General features: G+C 58.7%; 3 protein-coding genes across 4 annotated transcripts in view; all 3 read left to right on the forward strand.

The window, feature by feature from the left end:
* Positions 1 to 2,461, forward strand: part of ADAM9 (ADAM metallopeptidase domain 9) — a 32,348-nt gene extending 29,887 nt beyond the window's left edge. For both annotated transcript variants that reach the window (XM_042801473.1, XM_042801472.1), the window contains one exon: positions 644 to 2,461. In XM_042801473.1, the coding sequence (XP_042657407.1) occupies positions 644 to 758 (115 nt within the window). In that variant the 3' untranslated portion in view covers positions 759 to 2,461. The remainder of the gene's footprint in view (positions 1 to 643) is intronic.
* LOC122154210 (disintegrin and metalloproteinase domain-containing protein 2-like) lies at positions 1,493 to 12,742 on the forward strand. Its single transcript, XM_042801444.1, has 19 exons — positions 1,493 to 1,504; positions 3,210 to 3,271; positions 3,532 to 3,610; positions 3,750 to 3,826; positions 4,902 to 5,076; positions 5,448 to 5,513; positions 5,776 to 5,847; positions 6,832 to 6,998; positions 7,425 to 7,506; positions 7,629 to 7,765; positions 8,177 to 8,363; positions 8,665 to 8,754; positions 9,082 to 9,280; positions 10,081 to 10,189; positions 10,505 to 10,688; positions 11,014 to 11,094; positions 11,768 to 11,885; positions 11,966 to 12,122; positions 12,493 to 12,742. The coding sequence occupies exons 1-19, from the start codon at positions 1,493 to 1,495 to the stop codon at positions 12,740 to 12,742; spliced, it is 2,304 nt and encodes a 767-aa protein (XP_042657378.1).
* A 673-nt stretch (positions 12,743 to 13,415) lies between these two features.
* Positions 13,416 to 23,773, forward strand: LOC116959095 (disintegrin and metalloproteinase domain-containing protein 2-like). Its single transcript, XM_042801445.1, is given in 20 exon segments — positions 13,416 to 13,461; positions 14,205 to 14,269; positions 14,515 to 14,576; positions 14,834 to 14,912; positions 15,395 to 15,471; positions 16,253 to 16,427; positions 16,962 to 17,018; positions 17,242 to 17,313; positions 18,132 to 18,298; positions 18,526 to 18,607; positions 18,730 to 18,866; positions 19,278 to 19,458; positions 19,529 to 19,738; positions 20,254 to 20,452; positions 20,968 to 21,076; positions 21,505 to 21,688; positions 21,936 to 22,016; positions 22,550 to 22,646; positions 22,648 to 22,945; positions 23,443 to 23,773. Coding segments are annotated over 20 exon segments (2,502 nt in total). The 3' UTR covers positions 23,567 to 23,773.
* Positions 23,774 to 23,865: the final 92 nt, after the last annotated feature.

Consider the following 23,865-nt stretch of genomic DNA (forward strand, 5'->3'; position numbering starts at 1 on the left):
TAATAATCATCATAATCATCCCGTATTATATGCATCAGGACTGACCTATTATTGGAAGAAGTTTCTCCTTCATTTCACACCGTGGAACTAAAGTGCTATTACCCATAGCATTTGTTTTACACGCCGTCATAGCTACGTTGAGATTAACGGGTTTCAGAATGCTTTTCTGGAGCCAGATTAGCCCTGCATACAGGTGAACAAAATGCCTCCCAAAATGCGCAGCTTAAAAAGGAATTACTAAATCTGTCATTTTGCTGATTCATGAACATTATTGCCAAGTTCACGATCATTTCTCATTAACTTTGAACTGAAAGTTCTCCTTTATTTTTCAATTTACTTTTTAATTGTACTTCTAAGATGTAATGCCCATGCCATGCCATAAAACACACGTATGCAGGAAGCACAGGGTATCGCGAGGGGCTACTTCAAAAGAGCTTCTGTGTTGGTGGGAAACGGTGGGAGTCTTTCAACTATTTTTGGGGAAAACGTTGTGTTAACAGACGGGGGTTCCCTGGGGATTTCAGGCAGTGGCAGGCAGAGTCAGCGCGGCGTGTTCCCAACGAGCCCGGGGCTGGGGGGCGAGGGGGATGCTGCTGTGGGATGCGGTCACCCGGACTGACACCAGCTCCTCTGTCCTCCGCAGGCCCCCGCCTCCCCAGCAGAAGTGTGCACCTCAGGGACCTCCTCCTCCACAGCAGAAACGTTTACCTCAGGGACACTATTTTCCTTCTCGACCGGCACCTTTGCCTCCCAAATAGCTTTTGGCTTCTTGGGGCCTTGGCGTGAGCTGACCAGTTCACTGAGGCAGAGCTGAAATTGCAGTTACCCTCCTTGCATTGAGCGGCCCGCGGCGGTCCCGGGAAGCCTGCCTCCTGCAGCCTGGGATAAGGCGAATGATACTGAAACGCGGAATGTAAAACTTCAAACTAAATACCTCTACCAAAGCTACAGGAACCGAAAACATCTGACCCGTTTGTAGATCTGAGTATTGTGGCTTTGTAAACTGCAGCAGGGCTGGCCAGCTGGAAGTGGAGCAGCCTGCAGTGAAATAATCTCGGAAGTACAGCACTTGGGAGTTGCTTTTGGTTTCCCGATTTCTGCGATCAGCCCTGATCATGAAATTGTCTGATTTGTTGTCATCTTTCTAAATGTACAGCGAAGAATTGACGTACCCCCTATCGTTCTCAAAACAAGGAAATCTGGCCAATTTAAAATTATTTTGCATGGACTGGAAAATGTTACCCATTTACACATTAATGGCACAAATGAAACAAGGTATCAGCGTACCTTTTCAGAGGAAGATAAATCTATTGTAAACATGTTTATGCATGTATATATGTTTATTGACGTGTAATAATGCACTTAAATACTTTCATGCTGACTGACACTGAGCTGTGCTACACGAGCACTAGAGTTAATGGTTTTAAGTTAGTACTCGTGACTTGTTAAATGAGAATCCTGTACTAATTTCCACTAATACCATGAACGGGCAATGAAAATGAAGGTACGAAAAGACATGCCCATATTTTGGTTTTAAAAACCTCGAGCTTTTAATTTGGGTCTAAAACTGAGTAGCAGTCCCTGCAGAACACCAAGAAGCAAAAACTGTTGATCTGCCTAGACCCCCCCCGGGCCGCCCTGGGCCCAGGACCCTGCTGCCTGGTGCGGCCCTTCCACCCGCATCGCTGCCAGCCGATGCTGCCGGGGACCTTGCGTTAGCTTGGGCTGGCCTCCGTTTCTACACCCCTGACTGAACTCGGGTTTAAAACCCTTTCTGAAAAGGAGCGTTCAGCATTTGGCGTGCTGGCCGAGGAGGGATCTGTTAGTCGTGAGATCCTTGTGCCGTGGGTAGAAACTGGGCGGTGGTGGTCGCGAATAGAAATCTGTTGCACAAGCTTGCTAGAAGTGAAATAAGTACTGAAAAGAGTGCTTGGCTTTTTCAGTTTGTGGTAGCCACTGAGTACAAACTCAATCTGTAAAATCCCCCGTAACAATGCAAAAAAAAAATATATTTTCCTCTGTACATACATATATAAATATATATATATATATATATATATATATATATAGTGTTTGCATTTGCAGTAATAAAATACTTGAACTCCTGTGGCTTCCCATAAACTTAGACTAAGATTTATAACACTATTAAAATATGTAAAACGTCACCTAGCATATCACCAGATGTTTTTGTGGGGGTCTTCTGTTTGTTCCAAGATAATCACTTCCTAATTTTTGTTGTGTTCTACTCCTTTGGGCTGTCTGTCTGTCTGTCTGTGCCGATTTGCTCCGCAGCTGAACGCGCAGATGTCGGCGGGAGCGTCTCGGCGGGGGGGGTCCGGGGGGGGTCCGGGGGGTGAGGTCACCCAGGAGAAAGACTCGGTTGTGTTTGAAGCTGTATGCGTGAACTAAAACTGTGCTGAAAACGGTGCCTTTTACTAGATAAAGAGTTTTTATACTTGCAGCGTGCGCGTTGGCAATGTTTGCAGGGCGGGGGTGGAGGGCAGCGAACACGCGGGTTTCGGGCGTGGTCCTGGGGCGTGGAACGGGCTCGCGCTGTCCGGCCGTGGGGTACCGGGGCTGGCTCCCCCCTTGCTGGAAGCCTGCGCTCGCCCCGAGCCCCGGGCCGCTCCGGAGGCGGCGGCCGCGCCCCCCCCGCACGCGTGTAAACCCCACGGAGACCCCGCGGTGCGGTCGGGCGCGGGCGGGCGGTCTGTCCCGGCCCCTCCGTACGGACCGAACGAGCAGTAACGGTGCCGGTGTTGGACGAGGCGCCCTGGTCCCCCTCCGCGCGGGCGCGGGCGCGGGGCCGTTACCGGTCGGGAGATGGGGCCGCGCCGGGCGCTGCCGCTGCTGCTGCCGCTGCTGCTGCGTGAGTCCGGGCCGGGCCCCCCCGCCCCGCCGGGGGCCGGGGGCGCGCTGGTCACCCCCAAGGGCTCTCTCCCCCCAGGCTGGCCGGTGCTGTCCCAGGTCACGGTCCCGCTGCGGCTGCCGGCAGAGGCGGCACCGGGACAGGCACGTTGGGGCGGGGGGGGGGGAGAGCGCGGCCCCCGGCTTGGGGGGGCCCAGATGTGCCGGCAGCTGCACGGAGGCGCCAGCTCCTCGGGGAAGCCCTGGGCTCTCGCCCCCGGCGCCCGTAGTTGCCCTCGGGGCACGCTTCCCCGAGGGCGGCGCTGCTGACCCCTCCTCTCTCCCCTCTGCGCCCGCGGAAGGACGCGCTGTCCTACGCGCTGAGGATCGAGGGGCGGCCCTACACCGTGCGCCTGCGGCAGCAGTAAGTCGGCCCCGGCGGTGCCCCGTCCGGGCGCTGCGGTCCCGTTTGGGGATGGGGCGGGGGTGCCCCACGCACCCCGAGTGCCGAGGGGTGGCAGAGGCCCGCAGCAGGGTTTGGGGGATGCTCGTGCCCCCCAGCCCCGATGCCAGCGGGTTCCGGCATCGCCGGTGCAGCAGCGCAGGCGGCAGCACCTGGAATCAGCTCGAGAAACTGGGCGAGATACTAATTTAAGGGCCTCAGTTTGCACCTTTCTTTTTCAGTGTCTTCTTATCTGATGACTTCAGGATTTATGTGTCTAATGAGAAAGGATCTTTGCGCTCTGATTCAGCCCCTATCAAGGTAACCTTGGATTGCTTTGGGGTTTTGAACCGTAAGTGTTGCAGCGCAGAGCTGGTTTCCAGTTCAGCTGGTTGGGTGACGGGCGAGGGAGTTCCCTCCACGGCCACGGACGGGGCTCCTTGTCTCTGTCGTGATGCAGGGGGGCTGCCACTACCGGGGGTACATCGAGGGCTTCCCCGGCTCGGCAGTGACCCTCAGCACCTGCTCGGGGCTCAGGTAACGACCCGACACCTCCCCGAGCTGCTGGGCCTTTGCTGCGGGGAGGGTGAGCCCCGGGGTGCTGTAGGGGAGCCCTGGGGTGCCGTGGGTGAGCCCTGGGGTGCTGCGGGTGAGCCCCGGGGTGCCGTGGGGGAGCCCTGGGGTGCCGTGGGTGAGCCCTGGGGTGCCATGGGGGATCCCTGGGGTGCCGTGGGGGAGCCCCGGGGTGCCGTGGGGGAGCCCTGGGGTGCTGCAGGTGAGCCCTGGGGTGCCGTGGGGGAGCCCCGGGGTGCCGTGGGTGAGCCCTGGGGTGCCATGGGGGAGCCCTGGGGTGCCGTGGGTGAGCCCTGGGGTGCTGTGGGGGAGCCCTGGGGTGCTGCAGGTGAGCCCTGGGGTGCCATGGGGGATCCCTGGGGTGCTGCAGGTGAGCCCTGGGGTGCCGTGGGTGAGCCCTGGGGTGCCATGGGGGAGCCCTGGGGTGCCGTGGGTGAGCCCTGGGGTGCTGTGGGGGAGCCCTGGGGTGCTGCGGGTGAGCCCTGGGGTGCCATGGGGGATCCCTGGGGTGCTGCAGGTGAGCCCTGGGGTGCCGTGGGTGAGCCCTGGGGTGCTGCAGGTGAGCCCTGGGGTGCCATGGGGGATCCCTGGGGTGCTGCAGGTGAGCCCTGGGGTGCCGTGGGTGAGCCCTGGGGTGCTGCAGGTGAGCCCCGGGGTGCTGTGGGGGAGCCCCGGGGTGCCGTGGGGGAGCCCTGGGGTGCCGTGGGTGAGCCCTGGGGTGCCGTGGGGGAGCCCTGGGGTGCCGTGGGGGATCCCTGGGGTGCTGCAGGTGAGCCCTGGGGTGCCGTGGGTGAGCCCTGGGGTGCCATGGGGGAGCCCTGGGGTGCCGTGGGGGAGCCCTGGGGTGCTGTGGGTGAGCCCTGGGGTGCCGTGGGTGAGCCCTGGGGTGCCATAGGGGAGCCCCAGGATGCTGTGGGTGAGCCCTGGGGTGCCGTGGGGGAGCCCTGGGGTGCCGTGGGGCTGGGGCTGGGCCGGCACAGCCTCCCTGTCGCGGCTGCGAGCGCCCGGTGGCACGTGGCCGGTGCCGTCGCCTTGTCAGGGGGCTGCTGCAGTTTGAGAACGTCAGCTACGGGATCGAGCCCCTGGGTTATTCTCCTGCGTTCGAGCACTTTGTGTATCGAGTGAGCGACGAGAAGCCGGCAGGGTCCCTCCTGGCCCGGGGCCACGCCGGGCTGGCGGCAGAGGAGATGATTTTGCCGTTCACGTACCTTGAAGTGAGTGGGTGCCTGTTCTCGGGGTGGTGCTGGTGGCCCCGCCACGCGAGGAGGGGTCCGACCCGCAGGGAGCTTGGTCCGGAGTCGCCTGGGCAGGCAGAGATGGGGCGGCTTTAGGAGTGCTGGTGATGGAGACGGGGCATTGTATGGACCGTTGCTCTTCTAGTGCCTATGAGAGGTGTCACCAAGGTAGAATGACTTCTGAAAAAATCAGAAATGGCTAAGTAGGAATGCGTTCCTACCTTATGCTAATTTGAAGACAGCATCAAAACATTTCTTTTGAATGGACACTTGAGTAGTGTAGCAAAACTCAGGAGGAAGATGACTAGAATGTAGAAGTAAGTAGCATCAGAGCCCATTTTCTTTTTCAGCCACTGCCAGCTGCAGCACGATCTCCCAAATACTTCCAAGTGTATGTAATTTTGGACAAGGCTTTGGTAAGTCTGTGCCAGTCATTTTCTCCTTGTGTTTGCCTGCCTTCTGTGAGCACAGAAACGGTGCCATTTCACAGCTTTTATATGTGTTTGTTTTCCCTTTTGAAAAGTTATATGTACTGTGGATTTTGTAGGAAAGAATGAAAATTCGTAGCTCACATTTACATGATTGGATGTGGGCAACCGTTTCAGTGTTTCAAGGTCGTTCCGCTTCATCACGGTAAATGCCTTATCTGCTCTTATGTCCACTTGGGTTATTTTTCAGTACAACTATATGGGTTCAGACACAAGTGCTGCGACACAGAAGATAATCCAGGTCTTCAATTTAGTCAACAATGTAAGTTTTAAAGTCTGATTTGTATCATAGCAAGATGATGGGGTGGTTTGGTGACAGTAATGGCCACCTATTTCCCAGCTGCTTTTGGTTTTAGGAGTTAGTGATGTAAAAAATTCCAGGTCCTGGCTCGCGAAGTTCTGGCCGCGATGGCTGGGCATGGCCTGGCCGGAGCTCCTCGCTCCTCGGCAGCCTGGGCCAGGCTTGATCAGAGGTGGGCGAGGGGTTTAGTCCCAGTGGGCTAATCCGGAGGCTTAACTGTGAAAATGTGCTCTTGTAAAGCTGTGACGGCACGGGCGGTGCGGTCCTTGCTGGGGTTATGGTTAGCTGCTTGCGCTGAGTGTTGAGCTGTGAGAAGTCGGTATCGAGCAGAATTCTGTTTAGCAGAACGGAGCAGGAATTGGCCGGGCCTGGCCACTGCCCCCCCAGCTCCATATTTCCAAGCTGTCTGGCGCTGACAGCCCGGGAGGGGTTTCCCGAGGGGGTTTTCTCCAGACACGTCACTCTGCCACAGATGAACACCCTTCCGCGTGCGCTGGCAATGCCCGCGCAGATGTTCAGAAATGCAGGTGCTTTGCCTTAAGGCAGCCAGAGTCCGACGTTTTGAGGTTTCCTAGATCGTTCCCGTCTCTGTGCTGCAGATCTTGTCTCACTGATCAGCCACACAGCTACTCTGCTTCCACTCAGCTGCTTGCGAGCAACTTCTATTCCTGTTCTTCATCCACTGGTGCTGTTACGATTCATGTATAACAGCAAGTTATTCACAAAAACCCTAAAACCTTCCTAGGAAGTTATTAGGCTTTGTTCTCATGCCTCTCGGTACATCTTTCTAATTTTCAGGTTTGTTCATTCTGTTTGTCATAGAGATGCCATGCAGTGGCTGGCAATAGCAATTGGCTTTCCCGGTGTGATTTACTGTGCATAGGGCTGTAATAATGCTCAGAAGGAAAGATACGGGAGCAGGCGTTGCCTCTGTTACTCTTTCAGATGTTTAATCCTCTGAATGTTACCATTGTGCTGTCCTCCCTGGAGCTGTGGACAGAGGAGAATAAACTATCGACAGCAGGGGAAGCGGATGACCTTCTACAGCGATTTCTACAGTGGAAACAGTCATACCTCGCTCTGCAGTCGTATGACACCGCTTATCTACTGGTGTAAGATCAACGTTTCCCTACTTGTTAAAGGTTACACGGCAGAAATCAGTTAAACCAAAGTAGGCTGAGCTATAAAGATTCCCATGGAAAAGGTTTTTTTTAAAAGAAACATATTCCTTAGATATTTCCTAATTCCTTAATATTCTGAAAGTCTTTCTTTCAAGACAAACGGTCTAGCCCCCCTTTCCGTGCGCCGCGGTCCCGCCAGCCCCTGGCCGGGGGGAGGCTCCGGTGCTGCCCTGGCAGGGGGATGGCTGCAGCCCCGCACCCTGCCTGGCCCTCGGGAGCCGGGCCCCGGCTGGGGGCACCGGGGCCGGCGGAGCAGCCCAGGGGGGCCGAGAGGGACTCGGGCTGCGCGGACCCGGCGTCCCCCCCGTCACCCGCGGCGACCGGGCGTCCCGGGCGCTGAGCGCACGTGTGCTTCAGGTACAGGGAGCGCGCAGCGTTCGCGGGCACCACGGCTCCGGGGAAGGCGTGCCAGAGGGACGCTGCCGGCGCAGTGGCCGTGGTACGGTGCCGCCCGTCCCCCGCTGCCCGCCAAGCCGGAGCCCCCGCGCCCGCAGCCGGGCTCGGCCGGGCTGGGCGCCGGGAAGGCGCAGCCGCGGCAGCCCGGCTCTCGCCTCCCCCCAGTACCAAGGGGCCGCGACGCTGGAGTCCTTCTCCGTCCTGCTGGCCCAGCTGCTGGGCCGCAGCCTGGGCATGAGCTACGACGGCTCCCGCGGCTGCCGCTGCCCCGGGCGCGTCTGCCTCATGAGCCCGGAGGCGCGGTGAGTTGGGGGGCTGGGGGGGTCGGGGGCCCGGCCGGCTCGTGCAGCCGCCCGGTCGCGGGCTGTCCCCTCGCCGGGGGCGTCCTCGCCGAACGTCACTGCAGCCACAGTTGCAGCAGGTCGGGGAGATGCCTTCCCTTAGGGGGGAGCAAGAGTAATCGTGCCGTTAGGGATTCGGTGCTTCGTCTGAAAAAAGCGGCCCGTTCTCTCCGGCAGCAGGACACTTCTAAATGCCTCTCGGTCTCTGCTGAAATGCCCTGTGCGATCTGGTCCGGCGAGCGAGCTCCCGGCGCGCGGGGCACCGTTGCGCCTTGTGCCGGCACCGGAGCGAGTCGTGATGGCACAGAGATGCGGCGGGGGGCGACGGGGGCGGGTGTGCTAACGCATCGACGGACCATTGCTTCATCTTAGCCGTTTCAGTGGGGCAAAAGCCTTCAGCAGCTGCAGCATCGAGGACTTTGAAACCTTCCTGAGGCACGGTGGAGGCGTGTGCCTTTCCAATAGACCCCGCTTGACCGGACTGTCCGACCGCCGAGCGCCCGCCTGCGGCAACGGCGCGGTGGAGCCCGGCGAGCAGTGCGACTGCGGCGGGGCGGAGGTGGGTGACACGGAAATTGCGGCTAAAGATGTAGATTTGTACCCTTTGAATGTTTAGAATAATGGAAGCTTGAGACCAGGGGCACAGCTGAAGTAGAGGCCAGCCCAAAAAGGATCACTTCGGGAGTTGAATTTTTTCCATGATGACATCGATCTGATGGCAGCTTTGCCCACTTTCTTCTGCTAGATACAGCCCAAGTGTAACTTTTTGGGGGGAAGAAGGAAGAGAAGAACCTCCGACAGTAAAAAACCTCTGAGGGAACAAAAAAGTGGAATAACATGATTTTGTGATGTGTCCTCAGGCATGCTTGAAAGATAAATGCTGTACACCGACATGTCAGTTCAAGCCAGGAGTGAAATGTTCCTCTGGATTATGCTGCAGTGAATGTCAGGTAAGGCACGTTTGTTGTCATTACTGCAAGATCCTTATTTATTTTTGGAGAAATGGTACGTCCCCATGCTGAAGGATGGGCCAAGCTTTCTGCCGTGCCGTCGGAGAGGTTCCTGGGGAAGGGCTTTCCAGCTCAGCTCCCTGAGACCCCCGGGAGGGATGTTACTGGGGGGAGGGCGTCTTGGCGAGCGCAAGAGGCGCGTGGGGGCCCGAGCGGCTCAGAGGGGGCCCGAGGGGCCGGGCCGTGTCTCAGGACGGCGCCGGGAGGGGACCTCGCTGGCGGGTGTGGAAGGACGGCGAGCAGAGTCCCTCCTGCCTCCTCTGCCAGTTCAAGCAGAAAAACTCGCCGTGCCGCCCGGCCGCCGACGCGCAGTGTGACCTGGCCGAGTTCTGCAGCGGGTCCTCCGCGTCCTGCCCCCCCGACCTGTACGTGCAGGACGGGCACGGCTGCGAGCACGGCACCGGCTACTGCTACAAGGGACGCTGCCAGTCTCCGGACCTGCAGTGCCGGCGGCTCTACGGGAGAGGTAACGGGGGCTGCGCTGGTGCTGCTGGTGCTGCTGGTGTGCCCGGGCGCAGCAGGTGGCCGCAGGAGCAGCGCTGCTCGGTTGTGTCTTTGCTCTCGGCGGTGCCGATCTCAGGCCGGTGTCACCGTGTGTTTTTAGCCTGGTTCTGGTGGAGATGAGGGTTTGTGGCTGGTCGGTAAGTCGTTTCTGATACTTCCCCCCCTGAGCCCGAGCCCAGTTTCAAGCACCCGCTGAGGCAGGAGGGTTTTTGGGGTCTGCACTCGCACGTTTCTGGTGACAGTGGTGAGGCCCAGCGCCCCGGGCAGGGCTTGGCCGTGCGTCCAGCTGCCCCTCGGGCGTGCGGCTTGGGCAGGAGGGGGAGCAGAGGCGGTGGGCGCGGGACCCGAAGGGAGGGCGGAGGGGAGGAGGGGGGCACCCAAGGAGGGCAGGACACAGCTTTGGGAAAGAATCGCAAGCTCGGTTTTGACTCAAAGTACGGTTCAGCAGCATGTGGTTCTCCCCGTTCCTCAGAGATACCTGTGGAAACAACAACAGCAACAAAGCAGATTATTATCTGTGAGCAAACTTAATCAGTGAACTAACCTGCTGCCCCATGCTAACCTGAACTAATCCTGTGTTTCTGGGGTTCAGGACTGCTGAGGGTTTGGCAGCTCAGGGACAGGTATTATATTTTCTCTAATTAGTGAATAGCATGTGTGTTCTGCTGTGAACAGGATGAAAAATTAAAAAGTTATTAGATATCATAATATGTCAATTTCTGTTCCTTTAAATTGTAATAAATATTATTGCTAAACTTGTAGGTTCAAAAAATGCTCCTGTGGCTTGTTACGAGGAACTCGGTGCTCAGCAGGACAGATTTGGACACTGCGGGGTCCGGCGCGGACAAGGCTATAAGTCCTGTACTTGGAGGTATGCTCCAGGGAAAGGACACTTGCTCTGCCAAAAATATATATTCAGTTGGGGCTTTAGAGTTGAGGGCGGTATCAAGACTCCAGTTGACAGTAAGATGCGTGAAGCACTAGAGTTACGTGCGTGTTCTCCTTGTCAGTAGTACGGTGTCTCTCCTTAGGTCACAGATCATCTCTTGGGTTTCCCAGTCCTGCTGGTTTTCCCTTCTCATGCAGTGCTCCAGATCTGTGTCGTGCCATCTGTTTTCAGGTGTTTCACCAGGCAGCACACACATATATGTGTGTGATACACATCCTATGCAAATTGATCTTACAGGAATCTCAGATGTGGAAAGTTGGTCTGCACGTACCCGTACAGCACTCCCTTTCCATCAGATGTTGCTGCTGTTGCTTACGTCCAAGTGCGCGAGCATTTGTGCGTGTCTTTGGATTATTTGAATGCACCATCAAGGCTGGATCCTATTCTGGTTCCGCCAGGTACAAAGTGTGGTTCTGGAAAGGTGAGGAAACATTTTATACTCATCTAAAATGCCAGATATAAACTGTAAATATTAACAAGGTTTTAGAAATACTTGCTCCTTTGCACTGTAAGTGTACTTGATATTTACACCGTAAAAACACGCAAATGGTACATGAAAGGTTTGGCACGGTGTAAGCATTAGACAGAGCCCAACCCCAAGATAGTAACTGTAGCTTTCTAAAAGCACCGTTGTTGGTTTTTTTGGAAGTAGTCTATTTTCACTCCCTTTTGGGATGTAAGACTGATGGGCCGAGTGCTGCGGTGCTGAAGCAATGCTGAACTAGAACTGTGGTGGTTTCTCCCAGGTGTGTATAAACAACACTTGTCACCCACATTCGGTCCTGGGGTACGACTGTGACAGCCAAGTGAAGTGCCACGGCCACGGCGTAAGTCGCTCCACGCGCGCGGTGCTGCCGCGGGCCGGCGGCTTTGGCATAAAGATTTGCTGCGGTTTGTGTGGGAACCGGTCCGAGACCCGTTTTAGGCTGATGCTCTACAAAATTGTGCCCTCGTCGGCTAATGCATGGAGTAAAACCTTGTAAATTATTGGTCCTAAAACCAATATCAAAATTCAGTGATGGTTTTCGGTCACAAAAATGGAGAGTTTGACAGTTTGTTTGGTTTATGGAGGGGAAAGATAAGAACGTAAAATTGAAGGAACGTGGAATTGAGGTCAGTGGAGCTGGCGCAGGTACCGAATGCCGCGTGGCCGTAGGGAGCCGGGGAGCTGCGCTGCGCTGCGTGGGGGCTGCCGGGCTCTCCGGACCCCGGCCTGGCTCCGGGGAGCCGATAGCCGGGGCGAGCCGCTCCCGGTTTCCGTTTATCAGAGGAATGCACGCGGGGGTTGCAGGAGGGCGATGCTTTATGCTTGTTCAGTGTCTCAGGGCTGTTGGAGCCTGCCCTGCACGGCGTGCTCCTCGCCTGACACGCTTCCTAAACCGCCGCAGTGCTGGTGAGCGCGCACAGCCCTGTCCCCGCGCGACCGACGCCGGGCTGGGCGGGAGAATCCGCGGTGTGAATTCATTACTAACCTTTACCACCCGCCCCCGGGCCTTTCAGGTGTGCAATAATAAGAGACACTGCCACTGCCACCCCGGCTGGCAGCCCCCCGACTGCCGGCGGAGGGGGTCCCGCCTGGGGGGAAGCATCGACAGCGGCTTGCAGGTGGCGGAGAGCGGTTAGTAGCGGCAGCGGCGGAGGGGACGGGCGCCGGGCTGGGGTCCCCTGCCCGCCGCCACCTGCGCTGTCTCCTGCCAGGCCTGGGGGTCCAGCGAGCACTGGAGGGGATGGTGCCGACCTGGCCCGTGCTGGGCTCCTGCCTCCTCCTCCTCCTCCTCGCCGGGACCTTCTGCCTCGTCATCTGGCAGCCTGCGCTGGGCCGGTGCTGCGGGCGGCAGCCCCCGAGCACGGAGGGGTGAGCGGGACCCTCCCTGGCACCGGATCCATGGCGGGGGGACAGGGGGGTGCCGGGTCGGGATCCCCAGGGGAAGGGGGGGGGGGCTGGGGGGATCCCCGGGGCTGAGGTGATTCCCGGGGGGAACATGAGGAGATTCCCTGGGGCTGAGATGATGCCCCCATGGCTGAGGTGATTCCCTGGGGGAGAAGGGGCTCATTCCCAGGGGGGGAACATGAGGAGATTCCCCGGGGCTGAGGTGATTCCCTGGGGGACTAGGGGGTCATTCCCAGGGGGAACATGAGGAGGTTCCCGGGGCTGAGGTAACCCCCAGGGCCGGGGACTCCCTGGGGGCGTCAGGGCTGAGGCACCGCCCCGGGTCTGTGCGCAGCCCCGGCACCGAGGAGGGCAGCGACGGCCGGGACACGGGCACGGACACGGACACGGGCACGGACACAGGCACGGGCACGGGCATGGACATGGACACGGGCACGGACACGGGCAGGGACACGGGCACGGACACGGGCACAGACACGGGCACGGGCACGGGCACAGACACGGGCACGGGCACGGGCATGGACACGGGCATGGACACTGACACGGAGCCGGAGCCGGGGCCGGGGCAGCAGCGCGGGCACTAATAAAGGCGTTGGGCAGAGCTGCGTGTCCAGAGCTACTCTGTGCAGGGCGGCGGGGCCGTTACAGGTGGGGCCGTTACCAGTGCTTCCCCGTTACCGGTGGTGCCCGTTACTGGCACTGCCCATTACCAGTGGGACCTGTTACAGGCAGTGCCCGTTACTGGCAGTGCCCATTACCAGTAGGACCAGTTACCAGTGGTGCCCGTTACTGGCACTGCCCCATTACCAGTGGTGCCCGTTACTGGCACTGCCCCATTACCAGTGGGACCCGTTACTGGCACTGCCCCGTTACCTGTGGTGCCCGTTACTGGCACTGCCCCATTACCTGTGGGACCTGTTACAGGCAGTGCCCGTTACTGGCACTGCCCCATTACCTGTGGGACCTGTTACAGGCAGTGCCCGTTACTGGCAGTGCCCATTACCAGTAGGACCAGTTACCAGTGGTGCCCGTTACTGGCACTGCCCCATTACCAGTGGTGCCCGTTACTGGCACTGCCCCATTACCAGTGGGACCCGTTACTGGCATTGCCCCATTACCTGTGGTGCCCGTTACTGGCACTGCCCCATTACCTGTGGGACCCGTTACTGGCACTGCCCCATTACCTGTGGGGCCCGTTACTGGCACTGCCCCGTTACCAGTGGGACCCGTTACCAGCGGTGCCCGTTACTGGTCGCGATGGGGCCGTGCCTGGCTCTGCTGGCCACACTGGTGGCCACGCTGCGTGAGTGGGATCCCGCCCCGCACCCCCGGGCCCCCCTGTGGCACCCGCTGGCCGAAGGGCCCCCCTGTTCCCCTCCCCTTCCCCCCACCACCCCCAGCACGATCCCTCCCAGCCAGGCGCGCAGGGACCTCATGGGCTGGAAACTGGCACGGGCTGGCAACTGACGTCACGCCCTGGCAGCTGACGTCACGCCCTGGCAGCTGACGTCACGCCCTGCAGGCTGACATCACGGCCAGGCAGCTGCCCCCGCAGCCCCGGCCAGGGACAGGGACAGGGTGTTGCGCCGGGGGGGCCGGGGGGCCGCGGGGACCCGTCTGTCGCGGGGCCGGGGCGGGCGCTGTGGCTCCCTGTGGAGTGGGCATTTCTCGCGTGGCCGTGGCTGTGCGCGGGTGGCTGGCCTCTCTGCGCCCCACCTCTGCTCCTGGCGCAAGGTGGGTTTGTTCAGCTGGCGCTCGCGCTCCCATCCTACGGTGTTCGTGTTCCCCAGCTCTGATCCAGCAGGAGGAAGTGCACGTAATTCTGTTTTGTTTGGGGTTTTTTTTCTATACAAGTGTCTAGATACTCTAAAATAAAAGTGTGGGTGAATGATAGCAGGGCAGAAAGCAGAGCTGGTGAACGCCTGCGGTCCGTGTGGCTGTAAAGGTGTCTGTCAGGCATACTGAGAGATTCTGACTGTGGCTGGTGGGCACAGCCGTGGGGATAAGAATCTGCGATTATAACTAAGAAACAAATTCTTTCCCTAGGTTCACAAATGCTGCTGCACATCACAGTTCCCCAGAAGTTGCTCTCAAAAACAGCTGGAGAGAGGGTACCTAAGTAACCACATTATATCGTGTGTGTGTGTGTGTGTGTGTGTGTGCGCGCGAGTGGACACACGAGCGCGGGAGATGGGCAACAGCCGAGACCTGCCTGGCAGAGGGAGAGTTTTAGGAAACTGTGTCCTGCCCGTGCAGGTGATGGGGGGGCCATGCTCTGCAGAGCTCGGCCTCGGGGCACGCTTCCCCGAGGGCGGCGCTGCTGACCCCCCCTCTCTCCCCTCTGCGCCCGCGGAAGGACGCGCTGTCCTACGCGCTGAGGATCGAGGGGCGGCCCTACACCGTGCGCCTGCGGCAGCAGTAAGTCGGCCCCGGCGGTGCCCCGTCCGGGCGCTGCGGTCCCGTTTGGGGATGGGGCGGGGGTGCCCCACGCACCCCGAGTGCCGAGGGGTGGCAGAGGCCCGCAGCAGGGTTTGGGGGATGCTCGTGCCCCCCAGCCCCGATGCCAGCGGGTTCTGGCATCGCCAGTGCAGCAGCGCAGGCGGCAGCACCTGGAATCAGCTCGAGAAACTCTGGGTAAGACCATTTCAGCAGATTTTATTGTTCTTCTGTTCTAGATTCTTTTTACCTGACGATTTCAAGATTTACACGTACAGTGAGGAGGGATCCTTGCACTCTGACTCACCCTATATCAAGGTAAAGGTGGCCTGCTTGGCGGTTTTGTTACTGAATTGTTCCAGGGCAGCCTCGCTGTTCTGGGGGTGTCACTGGCTACTGCGGGGGATCCACGCTTTCCCACTTCCTTCACATTCTTGCTTCCTAATCATGGCAGGAGATACTGGGAGGAAACAAAAAAATTTTCTTGCAAATGCATGTTCAGATTCATGTTTGTGAAGGTTTTTGGAGTTGCTGATCTTTGCTCAGTTCAAAGCCTGTGATCCTGCCTGTGGCCACTGTTCCTTACGGGGAGAGCAGGAGAGGAGCCCCCAGTCCCAGCTGGGCTGCTCGGCACTGGGCAGGGTGGTCCCATAGCGTGAGGAGGCTGCATCCTCACGCTGCGGTTTGGTTTTAATTACTTGAGCCAAACAGAGATTGTCTGCAAAATCCTTGTTGTGCCATCACCCGCCGGGCTACCCTCACGGCCACGGACGGGGCTCCTTGTCTCTGTCGTGATGCAGGGGGGCTGCCACTACCGGGGGTACATCGAGGGCTTCCCCGGCTCGGCAGTGACCCTCAGCACCTGCTCGGGGCTCAGGTAACGACCCGACACCTCCCCGAGCTGCTGGGCCTTTGCTGCGGGGTGGGTGAGCCCCGGGGTGCTGTAGGGGAGCCCTGGGGTGCCGTGGGTGAGCCCTGGGGTGCCGTGGGTGAGCCCTGGGGTGCCGTGGGGGAGCCCCGGGGTGCCGTGGGTGAGCCCTGGGGTGCTGTGGGGGAGCCCTGGGGTGCCGTGGGGTATCCCTGGGGTGCCGTGGGGGAGCCCCGGGGTGCCGTGGGGGAGCCCCGGGGTGCTGCAGGTGAGCCCTGGGGTGCCGTGGGGGAGCCCCGGGGTGCCATGGGTGAGCCCCGGGGTGCCATGGGGGAGCCCTGGGGTGCTGCAGGTGAGCCCTGGGGTGCCGTGGGGGATCCCTGGGGTGCCATGGGGGAGCCCTGGGGTGCCGTGGGTGAGCCCTGGGGTGCTGTGGGGGAGCCCTGGGGTGCTGCAGGTGAGCCCTGGGGTGCCGTGGGGGAGCCCCGGGGTGCCGTGGGTGAGCCCTGGGGTGCTGCAGGTGAGCCCTGGGGTGCTGTGGGGGAGCCCTGGGGTGCCGTGGGGGAGCCCTGGGGTGCTGTGGGGGAGCCCTGGGGTGCCATAGGGGAGCCCCAGGATGCTGCGGGTGAGCCCTGGGGTGCCGTGGGGGAGCCCTGGGGTGCTGTGGGGGAGCCCTGGGGTGCCGTGGGGGAGCCCTGGGGTGCCGTGGGGCCGGGGCTGGGCCGGCACAGCCTCCCTGTCGCGGCTGCGAGCGCCCGGTGGCACGTGGCCGGTGCCGTCGCCTTGTCAGGGGGCTGCTGCAGTTTGAGAACGTCAGCTACGGGATCGAGCCCCTGGGTTATTCTCCTGCGTTCGAGCACTTTGTGTATCGAGTGAGCGACGAGAAGCCGGCAGGGTCCCTCCTGGCCCGGGGCCACGCCGGGCTGGCGGCAGAGGAGATGATTTTGCCGTTCACGTACCTTGAAGTGAGTGGGTGCCTGTTCTCGGGGTGGTGCTGGTGGCCCTGCCACGCGAGGAGGGGTCCGACCCGCAGGGAGCTTGGTCCGGAGTCGCCTGGGCAGGCAGAGATGGGGCGGCTTTAGGAGTGCTGGTGATGGAGACGGGGCGTTGTATGGACCGTTGCTCTTCTAGTGCCTACGAGAGGCACTACCAAGGGGTACAATATTTACTGATGGATTTGTAAAAGCGGGGGTACTTGTCCCCCCCAGTTTGCAGATGGTTGGCAGCGATGTGCTGGCTACTTCAGCCATGTAGTGGCTGTGAGTGTCCCAGGGCCCCGATGTTCATCTTAGCCGAGAGCCAATGTTGTTAGCGAAGGACTCTGGCGCTGTCCCAGGTGTTAGTACATGGCTTTTGCTTTCTCCTCTGAAAACAGAAACAGCAGATGGCAATGCCTTCTGGAGGGTTTAGTGTCTCAGACAAGTCAGCATTTCTTATGCCTCGTGACTGAATTGATGAAATGAATTATTAACAGTGAAGAATTTTTTTTTTTTTTCCAGTCAGCATACAAATACCAGAGAGAGATGGCACTCCATGTAGTTTTGGAAAGGGCTCTGGTAAGTCTGCGTCAGGCAGTGCCTGATCTCTGCCTGTTTTCTTTGCCCTTGCTCGAGCTGCGATAAGGCTTTGCCGTGGTTGTCCGTGTGGACCTGGCTCTGTATGGTCTGTGCCTCGTGGCCACGTGTCAGTGGGCAGAAGCCACTCTTGAGAAAGATCGTGGTAAGCCCGTGTGCTTCAGCATGGCAAATAACCTGGATACAATCTCATGTCATTTTTCAGTATGACCACCTGGGTGCAGACGAGTATGTTGTGACACAGAAGATAGTTCAGCTCTCCAGCTTGCTCAGCAGTGTAAGTTTTTCCCGTTTTATATGTGCTGATGGAAATTTTAATGGCTTATTTCAGCCAGCTAACAGCTAGGTATTGGTAGGATTTGTCTAATTTTTGAAAAGATAGTTAAATGTGCTTTCTGGAAATGTCGAGTCTCAGCTTGCTAGGTTCTGACTTTCTGGTTTAGTCTGTCAGAGCTCCAGGTTTGTCTGGGGCTTGTCCAGCGTGGGGTGGGAGGTGTGGAGGGGGCTTTGCCCCTCGCTGTCCAACACAGACACGTGCTCCAAGTCAGTGCCGCTGTTCCCACAACCTCGGGGATGATGCGCTGACCCACGGACCGTGCTCTGCCGAGGGGCCGCCGGGCGCTCGGGTGGTGCCACCACCCGCCGCTGCTCCCTCCCGTCCCTCTGTCTGCGGGGACGGTTTTATTGGTTTCCTGCCTGCGTGGGACACGCAATACTCAGCTGGGTGAGCGTTTGACTTGAAATCACAGGGAATATTGTGTTTCTTCCTGGAAACCTAAAAAATGCAGACAAGGACAAGTTTGTGTAAGCTGTGTCTTTAATTATTTATCTCTATTCAAGCTTAGGCTGTCGTCGGGTTTATTAGATACTGCTTCCTGAACTTTTTTTTTTCTTTTCTCTTTTGGACACACTCCTGTGAGTCTCTGTTTTATATTTCCCACACCTTTTTCATGACACACATACAAACCAGTCATCAGTTGCCAACCGTTCCCATCTGTTTTCCTGAAGCAGCGTGGCTGCTAATAAGAACAAACATTTAAACAGTGCTTGAAATGAAACATATGGGAGCAGCCACATCTCTTGTTAAACTTTCAGATGTTCAGGTCTCTTAATCTAACAGTCACGCTGTCCTCCCTGGAGGTCTGGATGGATAACAGTACATTTAAGACAACGGGGGATGGAGAGGAGGTGCTGGCGCGGCTGTTGGAGTGGAAGCAGAGCAGCCCCGTCCTGCAGCCCCACGAAGTGCCGTATCTGCTCCTGTAAGAACAAACTGTCATTGTTTAAGAGAGCGCGGTAACAACCTGCTGAACGCACGCGCTTTTGAACAGCAGACTTTGCTAAGACTGCGCTGCCCCTACGTGAGAACGCAGTGAGGTTTTGCAAACAGAACGCGAGCCCGGCCCGAGCCCGGCCTCGTCACGGGGCTCTGGCCGGGCCCGGCAGCGGCGACCGGGCGTCCCGGGCGCTGAGCGCGCGTGTGCTTCAGGTACAGGGAGCGCGCCGCGTTCGCGGGCACCACGGCTCCGGGGAAGGCGTGCCAGAGGGACGCTGCCGGCGCAGTGGCCGTGGTACGGTGCCGCCCGTCCCCCGCTGCCCGCCAAGCCGGAGCCCCCGCGCCCGCAGCCGGGCTCGGCCGGGCTGGGCGCCGGGAAGGCGCAGCCGCGGCAGCCCGGCTCTCGCCTCCCCCCAGTACCAAGGGGCCGCGACGCTGGAGTCCTTCTCCGTCCTGCTGGCCCAGCTGCTGGGCCGCAGCCTGGGCATGAGCTACGACGGCTCCCGCGGCTGCCGCTGCCCCGGGCGCGTCTGCCTCATGAGCCCGGAGGCGCGGTGAGTTGGGGGGCTGGGGGGGTCGGGGGCCCGGCCGGCTCGTGCAGCCGCCCGGTCGCGGGCTGTCCCCTCGCCGGGGGCGTCCTCGCCGAACGTCACTGCGGCCACAGTTGCAGCAGGTCGGGGAGATGCCTTCCCTTAGGGGGGAGCAAGAGTAATCGTGCCGTTAGGGATTCGGTGCTTCGTCTGAAAAAAGCGGCCCGTTCTCTCCGGCAGCAGGACACTTCTAAATGCCTCTCGGTCTCTGCTGAAATGCCCTGTGCGATCTGGTCCGGCGAGCGAGCTCCCGGCGCGCGGGGCACCGTTGCGCCTTGTGCCGGCACCGGAGCCAGTCGTGATGGCACAGAGATGCGGCGGGGGGCGACGGGGGCGGGTGTGCTAACGCATCGACGGACCATTGCTTCATCTTAGCCGTTTCAGTGGGGCAAAAGCCTTCAGCAGCTGCAGCATCGAGGACTTTGAAACCTTCCTGAGGCAGAACAGGGACTGCCCGCTCATCAGGCACGCTCTGCACCAGCCGTCCCACCGTGCGCCCGCCTGCGGCAACGGCGCGGTGGAGCCCGGCGAGCAGTGCGACTGCGGCGGGGCGGAGGTGGGTGCTGCGGCTGCGAGCTGCCGGTGCTGCCGGGTGGTGCGTGCAGCGTTCCCGCGGCTGCACGCAGGAGTGCAGCGTTCCTGCTCTCCCCTCGGCTCCCCCGAGGCTGTTGGTGGGGAGGTCGGGGGTCAGCGCAAGCAGCCGTGGCAAGATTTGCTGCAAAGAAAGATTTCTGGTGTGTTTGCAGGCCTGTGCGTTAGACAAATGCTGTACTCCGCAGTGTAACTTCAAACCAGGAATGAAGTGCTCCTTGGGATTATGCTGTGAAAACTGCCAGGTAAGGTGTGTTTGTAATTATCAGAAGTTAAGGCCATTTCTAATCCTTGGAGCAGTAGTAGATTCTACACTAGCACTGTCAACCAGCTTTCTGGTTTTGCTTGGATGGACATCTACAAAAAAACTTAAGGATATTTGTGCTGCATTTTGTTTCTTGTCTCTTCTGGATTATGCTGTAGTGAATGTCAGGTAAGGCACGTTTGTTGTCATTACTGCAAGATCCTTATTTATTTTTGGAGAAATGGTACGTCCCCATGCTGAAGGATGGGCCAAGCTTTCTGCCGTGCCGTCGGAGAGGTTCCTGGGGAAGGGCTTTCCAGCTCAGCTCCCTGAGACCCCCGGGAGGGATGTTACTGGGGGGAGGGCGTCTTGGCGAGCGCAAGAGGCGCGTGGGGGCCCGAGCGGCTCAGAGGGGGCCCGAGGGGCCGGGCCGTGTCTCAGGACGGCGCCGGGAGGGGACCTCGCTGGCGGGTGTGGAAGGACGGCGAGCAGAGTCCCTCCTGCCTCCTCTGCCAGTTCAAGCAGAAAAACTCGCCGTGCCGCCCGGCCGCCGACGCGCAGTGTGACCTGGCCGAGTTCTGCAGCGGGTCCTCCGCGTCCTGCCCCCCCGACCTGTACGTGCAGGACGGGCACGGCTGCGAGCACGGCACCGGCTACTGCTACAAGGGACGCTGCCAGTCTCCAGACCTGCAGTGCCAGCAGCTCTACGGAACAGGTAATGAGCAGCTCCGTCCTCACCGGCGCTAACGTCGAGCTCCAGGGCTGGTGGAGGGCTGAAGCAGCATCTGAGCATGAAGGACGCCCACCCTCTCTCTTGGGTGAGACTGGGGAAGCTGGGGAGCGGTGGGAGTGCGCGGCGTAGGGAAGGGCAGAGGAGCCCCCAGGAGCCATCGCCGTGCTTGCAGGGAGGGGAAGGGAAGGGCCCCTCAGAAGAGGGTGACAGTTCCATGGGGATCTCAGGCTGAACGCTGACACAGCCAGCTGTGCACACCTCACTGCCTCTCAGAGAGGAGACCAAGTCAGAAACACGCCCTGATGCTGCCGTGGAAGGTGTTTTGGACTGGTCAGTGCCCTGCCCCACACCCTGAGCACAGGCGGCTAGCGGCGGGACTGGAGCCATAGCCAGGAATTCCTCTCTCAGGGGCCAGAACCCATCAACGGCAGAGGCCACAGAGGTACCTTAGTCTGTATTGCCCTCAGTGGTAATCAGTGTTATTTCTAAACTTCCAGGTGCAAAAAATGCTCCTTTGGCCTGCTATGAAGAAGTCAACAGTCAGCAGGATAGGTTTGGACACTGTGGCAACCACCCCAAGAATGGCTACCAGCCCTGTTCCTGGCCGTAGGTTTCGAGGGAATGTGAAGTGTTGAACTGGGAACATATATTTAATTTGTGCTTCCCTTTACTGTCAATGCAAAGTAATAACCTGTGAGGAAGTTGCCTCCAGTATGTTTTTCTTTTGCTGGGCAGAATTAACTTGCAGCATTAGCTCTAAGGATTCTTTAGAGAAGTGGTGTTTCTTGTAGGGAAACCGGAGACTTCCAAAGGCAACTTCAGCGCACACCTAATTGTGCGAGCATTTAATGTTCTAATGGTTCATGGGATGGCCTCTCCGCTGCTAGCAAGGATTCTTCTGAAACATCACATGCTTGGGTTTTTATTTTGTGTAAATCCCCCTCCCCAAGTTGTGTACCTCAACATCTCCAGGACTGTGATCAATCAGATGCTGTGTGTACTGTTCTAATTTATTGTGCTAATGAATTCTTTAGGAATCTGGCATGCGGAAAGTTAGTATGTACATACCCGAATCATATTCCCTTCACAAAAGTCAAGGGTGCCATAATTTATGCTAAAGTGCAAGAACATCTGTGCGTGTCTTTTGATTTTATGCGTGGACCCACAGCGCTAGATCCTCTCCTGGTAAAAGAAGGCACAAAATGTGGTGCCAGAAAGGTAAGAAATATTGCACGAGCATCTGGAAATGACATGGACTTACCATGACTGTTACAGTTTTAGAAATAGTTGCCATTTTGCAGTATGAGTTAAACGTGGTTTCTACTTAGTTTTTAGTAATTATCACCTGTGCTATTGACTTTTGATCATCCTTTAGGGCTAGGAATCCTTTTTAGAATTATGGCAAGTGTGGTAAAGGGTGATGAAAAAGTGCCCAGCAGGTTTTTTTTTCCTTTTGGTCTTTCAGGTTTGTATGAATGGCACGTGCCAGCCCCATTCAGTCCTGAAGTATGACTGCAACGTGCAGAAAAAATGCCATGGGCACGGAGTAAGTAACAGCAATGCATTTAAGTGAGCGTTATTGGTTGTGTCGAATATTGCTGAAGAAGAAAGAGCGGTTCTGTTAAAACGCCCACTGGGGCTTGTCTGTGAATTGCCTAGACCCGTGTTTTGGGGCTAACAGTTGTTCTCAGAAATCATCACGCACCGATGAGTTATTGTGGGAGAAATTCAGTGAGGCTACCTAACTCACTTTGCATCCCAAGTGAAAAACAAGTGAGATAAAGGGGCTTGGAGTATTTGCTTGCCTAGATTAGCAGAAAACTGGAGAAAGAATATCTAGGGAGGATTTAATTGCACGTAATTGACACAGCGTTGGAAGGGATCAGCATCGCTGTGCAGGGCGAGGGGCAGCTGGTGAACAGGGGGGGCTGCGCGGGGCTGTCGCGGTGCCGCGGGGTCACCGCAGCACGGGAGCGGGGTGTGCACCGCTGTGCGGGGAAAGCAGCAGACCCGCTGGCGGGGCAGCGCTGGCCCTCGGAACGGGATTTTACAGTGCGGGATGTTTTCCGGTGTTGGCAGGTGTGCAATAACAAGCAGAACTGCCACTGCCATCCGGGCTGGAACCCCCCCCAGTGCAAGACCCGCCAATCCTCCTCGCTGGGCCCGGGTGAGAGCTGCAGATGGGCTCGGGGTGCCCCGTGGTTTTACGGGGTGCAACGACTGCTCCCACGGCCCCGTCGGGCTGGCAGCTGAGCAGGCAGCCCGTGGCATCGCCCGGCCCTCGCCCGGCGCTCTACCTCTGGCTCTGTCCCTAGATCGTGTCACCAACAGCTCTGCCCTGGCCCTGCTGAAGGACTGGCGGCTGCTGAGCTCCGGCGGCTGCATCCTCCTCGCCCTGGTCTGCGGCACCGTCCTGATTACGAAGCGCAGCCAGCTGAAAAGATTCTGTGCAAGGAGGCGATTGCAAACGGATGGGTAAGTTGGTATTAGTTACCTAATGCAGATCCTCTGTTCTGGGTGTGGGAGACGGGCAGGGGTTTGTGGGAGCATGGAATTACTGGAAAAACTGGCGAGTGGGATCTACAGCCTGGGCAGAGCAGAGAAAGTGGCGCTTGGGAAACTAACTGTTTGTTGGTAAACTGGGAACTGTTTGTTGGTCATCAAGGGAAAAAACTAGCAAACAGATGTCCAAAATATACAAATGTAGGAGAGGCAAAACTAAGGGTGGATTTCCTGGCACCAAGTGTGCTGTCTGTGTGCAAAAGCCCAAGGAAACAGGTTTTCCGTTTGCTAATTCCTGGGCAAAGCAAACTGTGAAAGGGGAGGAGCAGGCTGCAGGAGAAGCTGCAGGTCCCAGTGAAAAAGCGTGGCAGCTCGCTGTGCTGTGGAGGGGGTGAGGGGGGGAGCGGGGGAGCGGAGCAGCAGCGCGGGCTCCCCCGGGGGCTGAGGCACCGCTCCGGGTCTGTGCACAGCCCCGGCACCGAGGAGGGCAGCGACGGCCGGGACACGGGCACGGACACGGGCAGGGACATGGACACGGACACGGGCACGGACACCGACACGGAGCCGGGGCCGGGGCAGCAGCGCGGGCACTAATAAAGCGTTGGGCAGAGCTGCGTGTCCACACTCTGTGCAGGGCGGCGGGGCCGTTACCGGTGGGGCCATTACCAGCAGGACCCATTACCAGCAGTGCCTGTTACCGGCAAGACCTGTTACCGGTGGTGCCCGTTACCGGCAGAACCCATTACCAGCAGTGCCTGTTACCAGTGATGCCCGTTACCAGGGGTTCCCCTTTACCAGTGGTGCCCGTTACCGGTGGGGCTATTACCAGGGGGGCCGTTACAGGCAGTGCCCGTTACTGGCGGTGCCCATTACCAGCAGGACCCGTTACCGGT

The sequence above is a fragment of the Tyto alba genome, unplaced genomic scaffold, assembly GCF_018691265.1.
Source record: "Tyto alba isolate M040663 unplaced genomic scaffold, T.alba_DEE_v4.0 Super-Scaffold_34, whole genome shotgun sequence".
Lineage (NCBI taxonomy): Eukaryota > Metazoa > Chordata > Aves > Strigiformes > Tytonidae > Tyto > Tyto alba.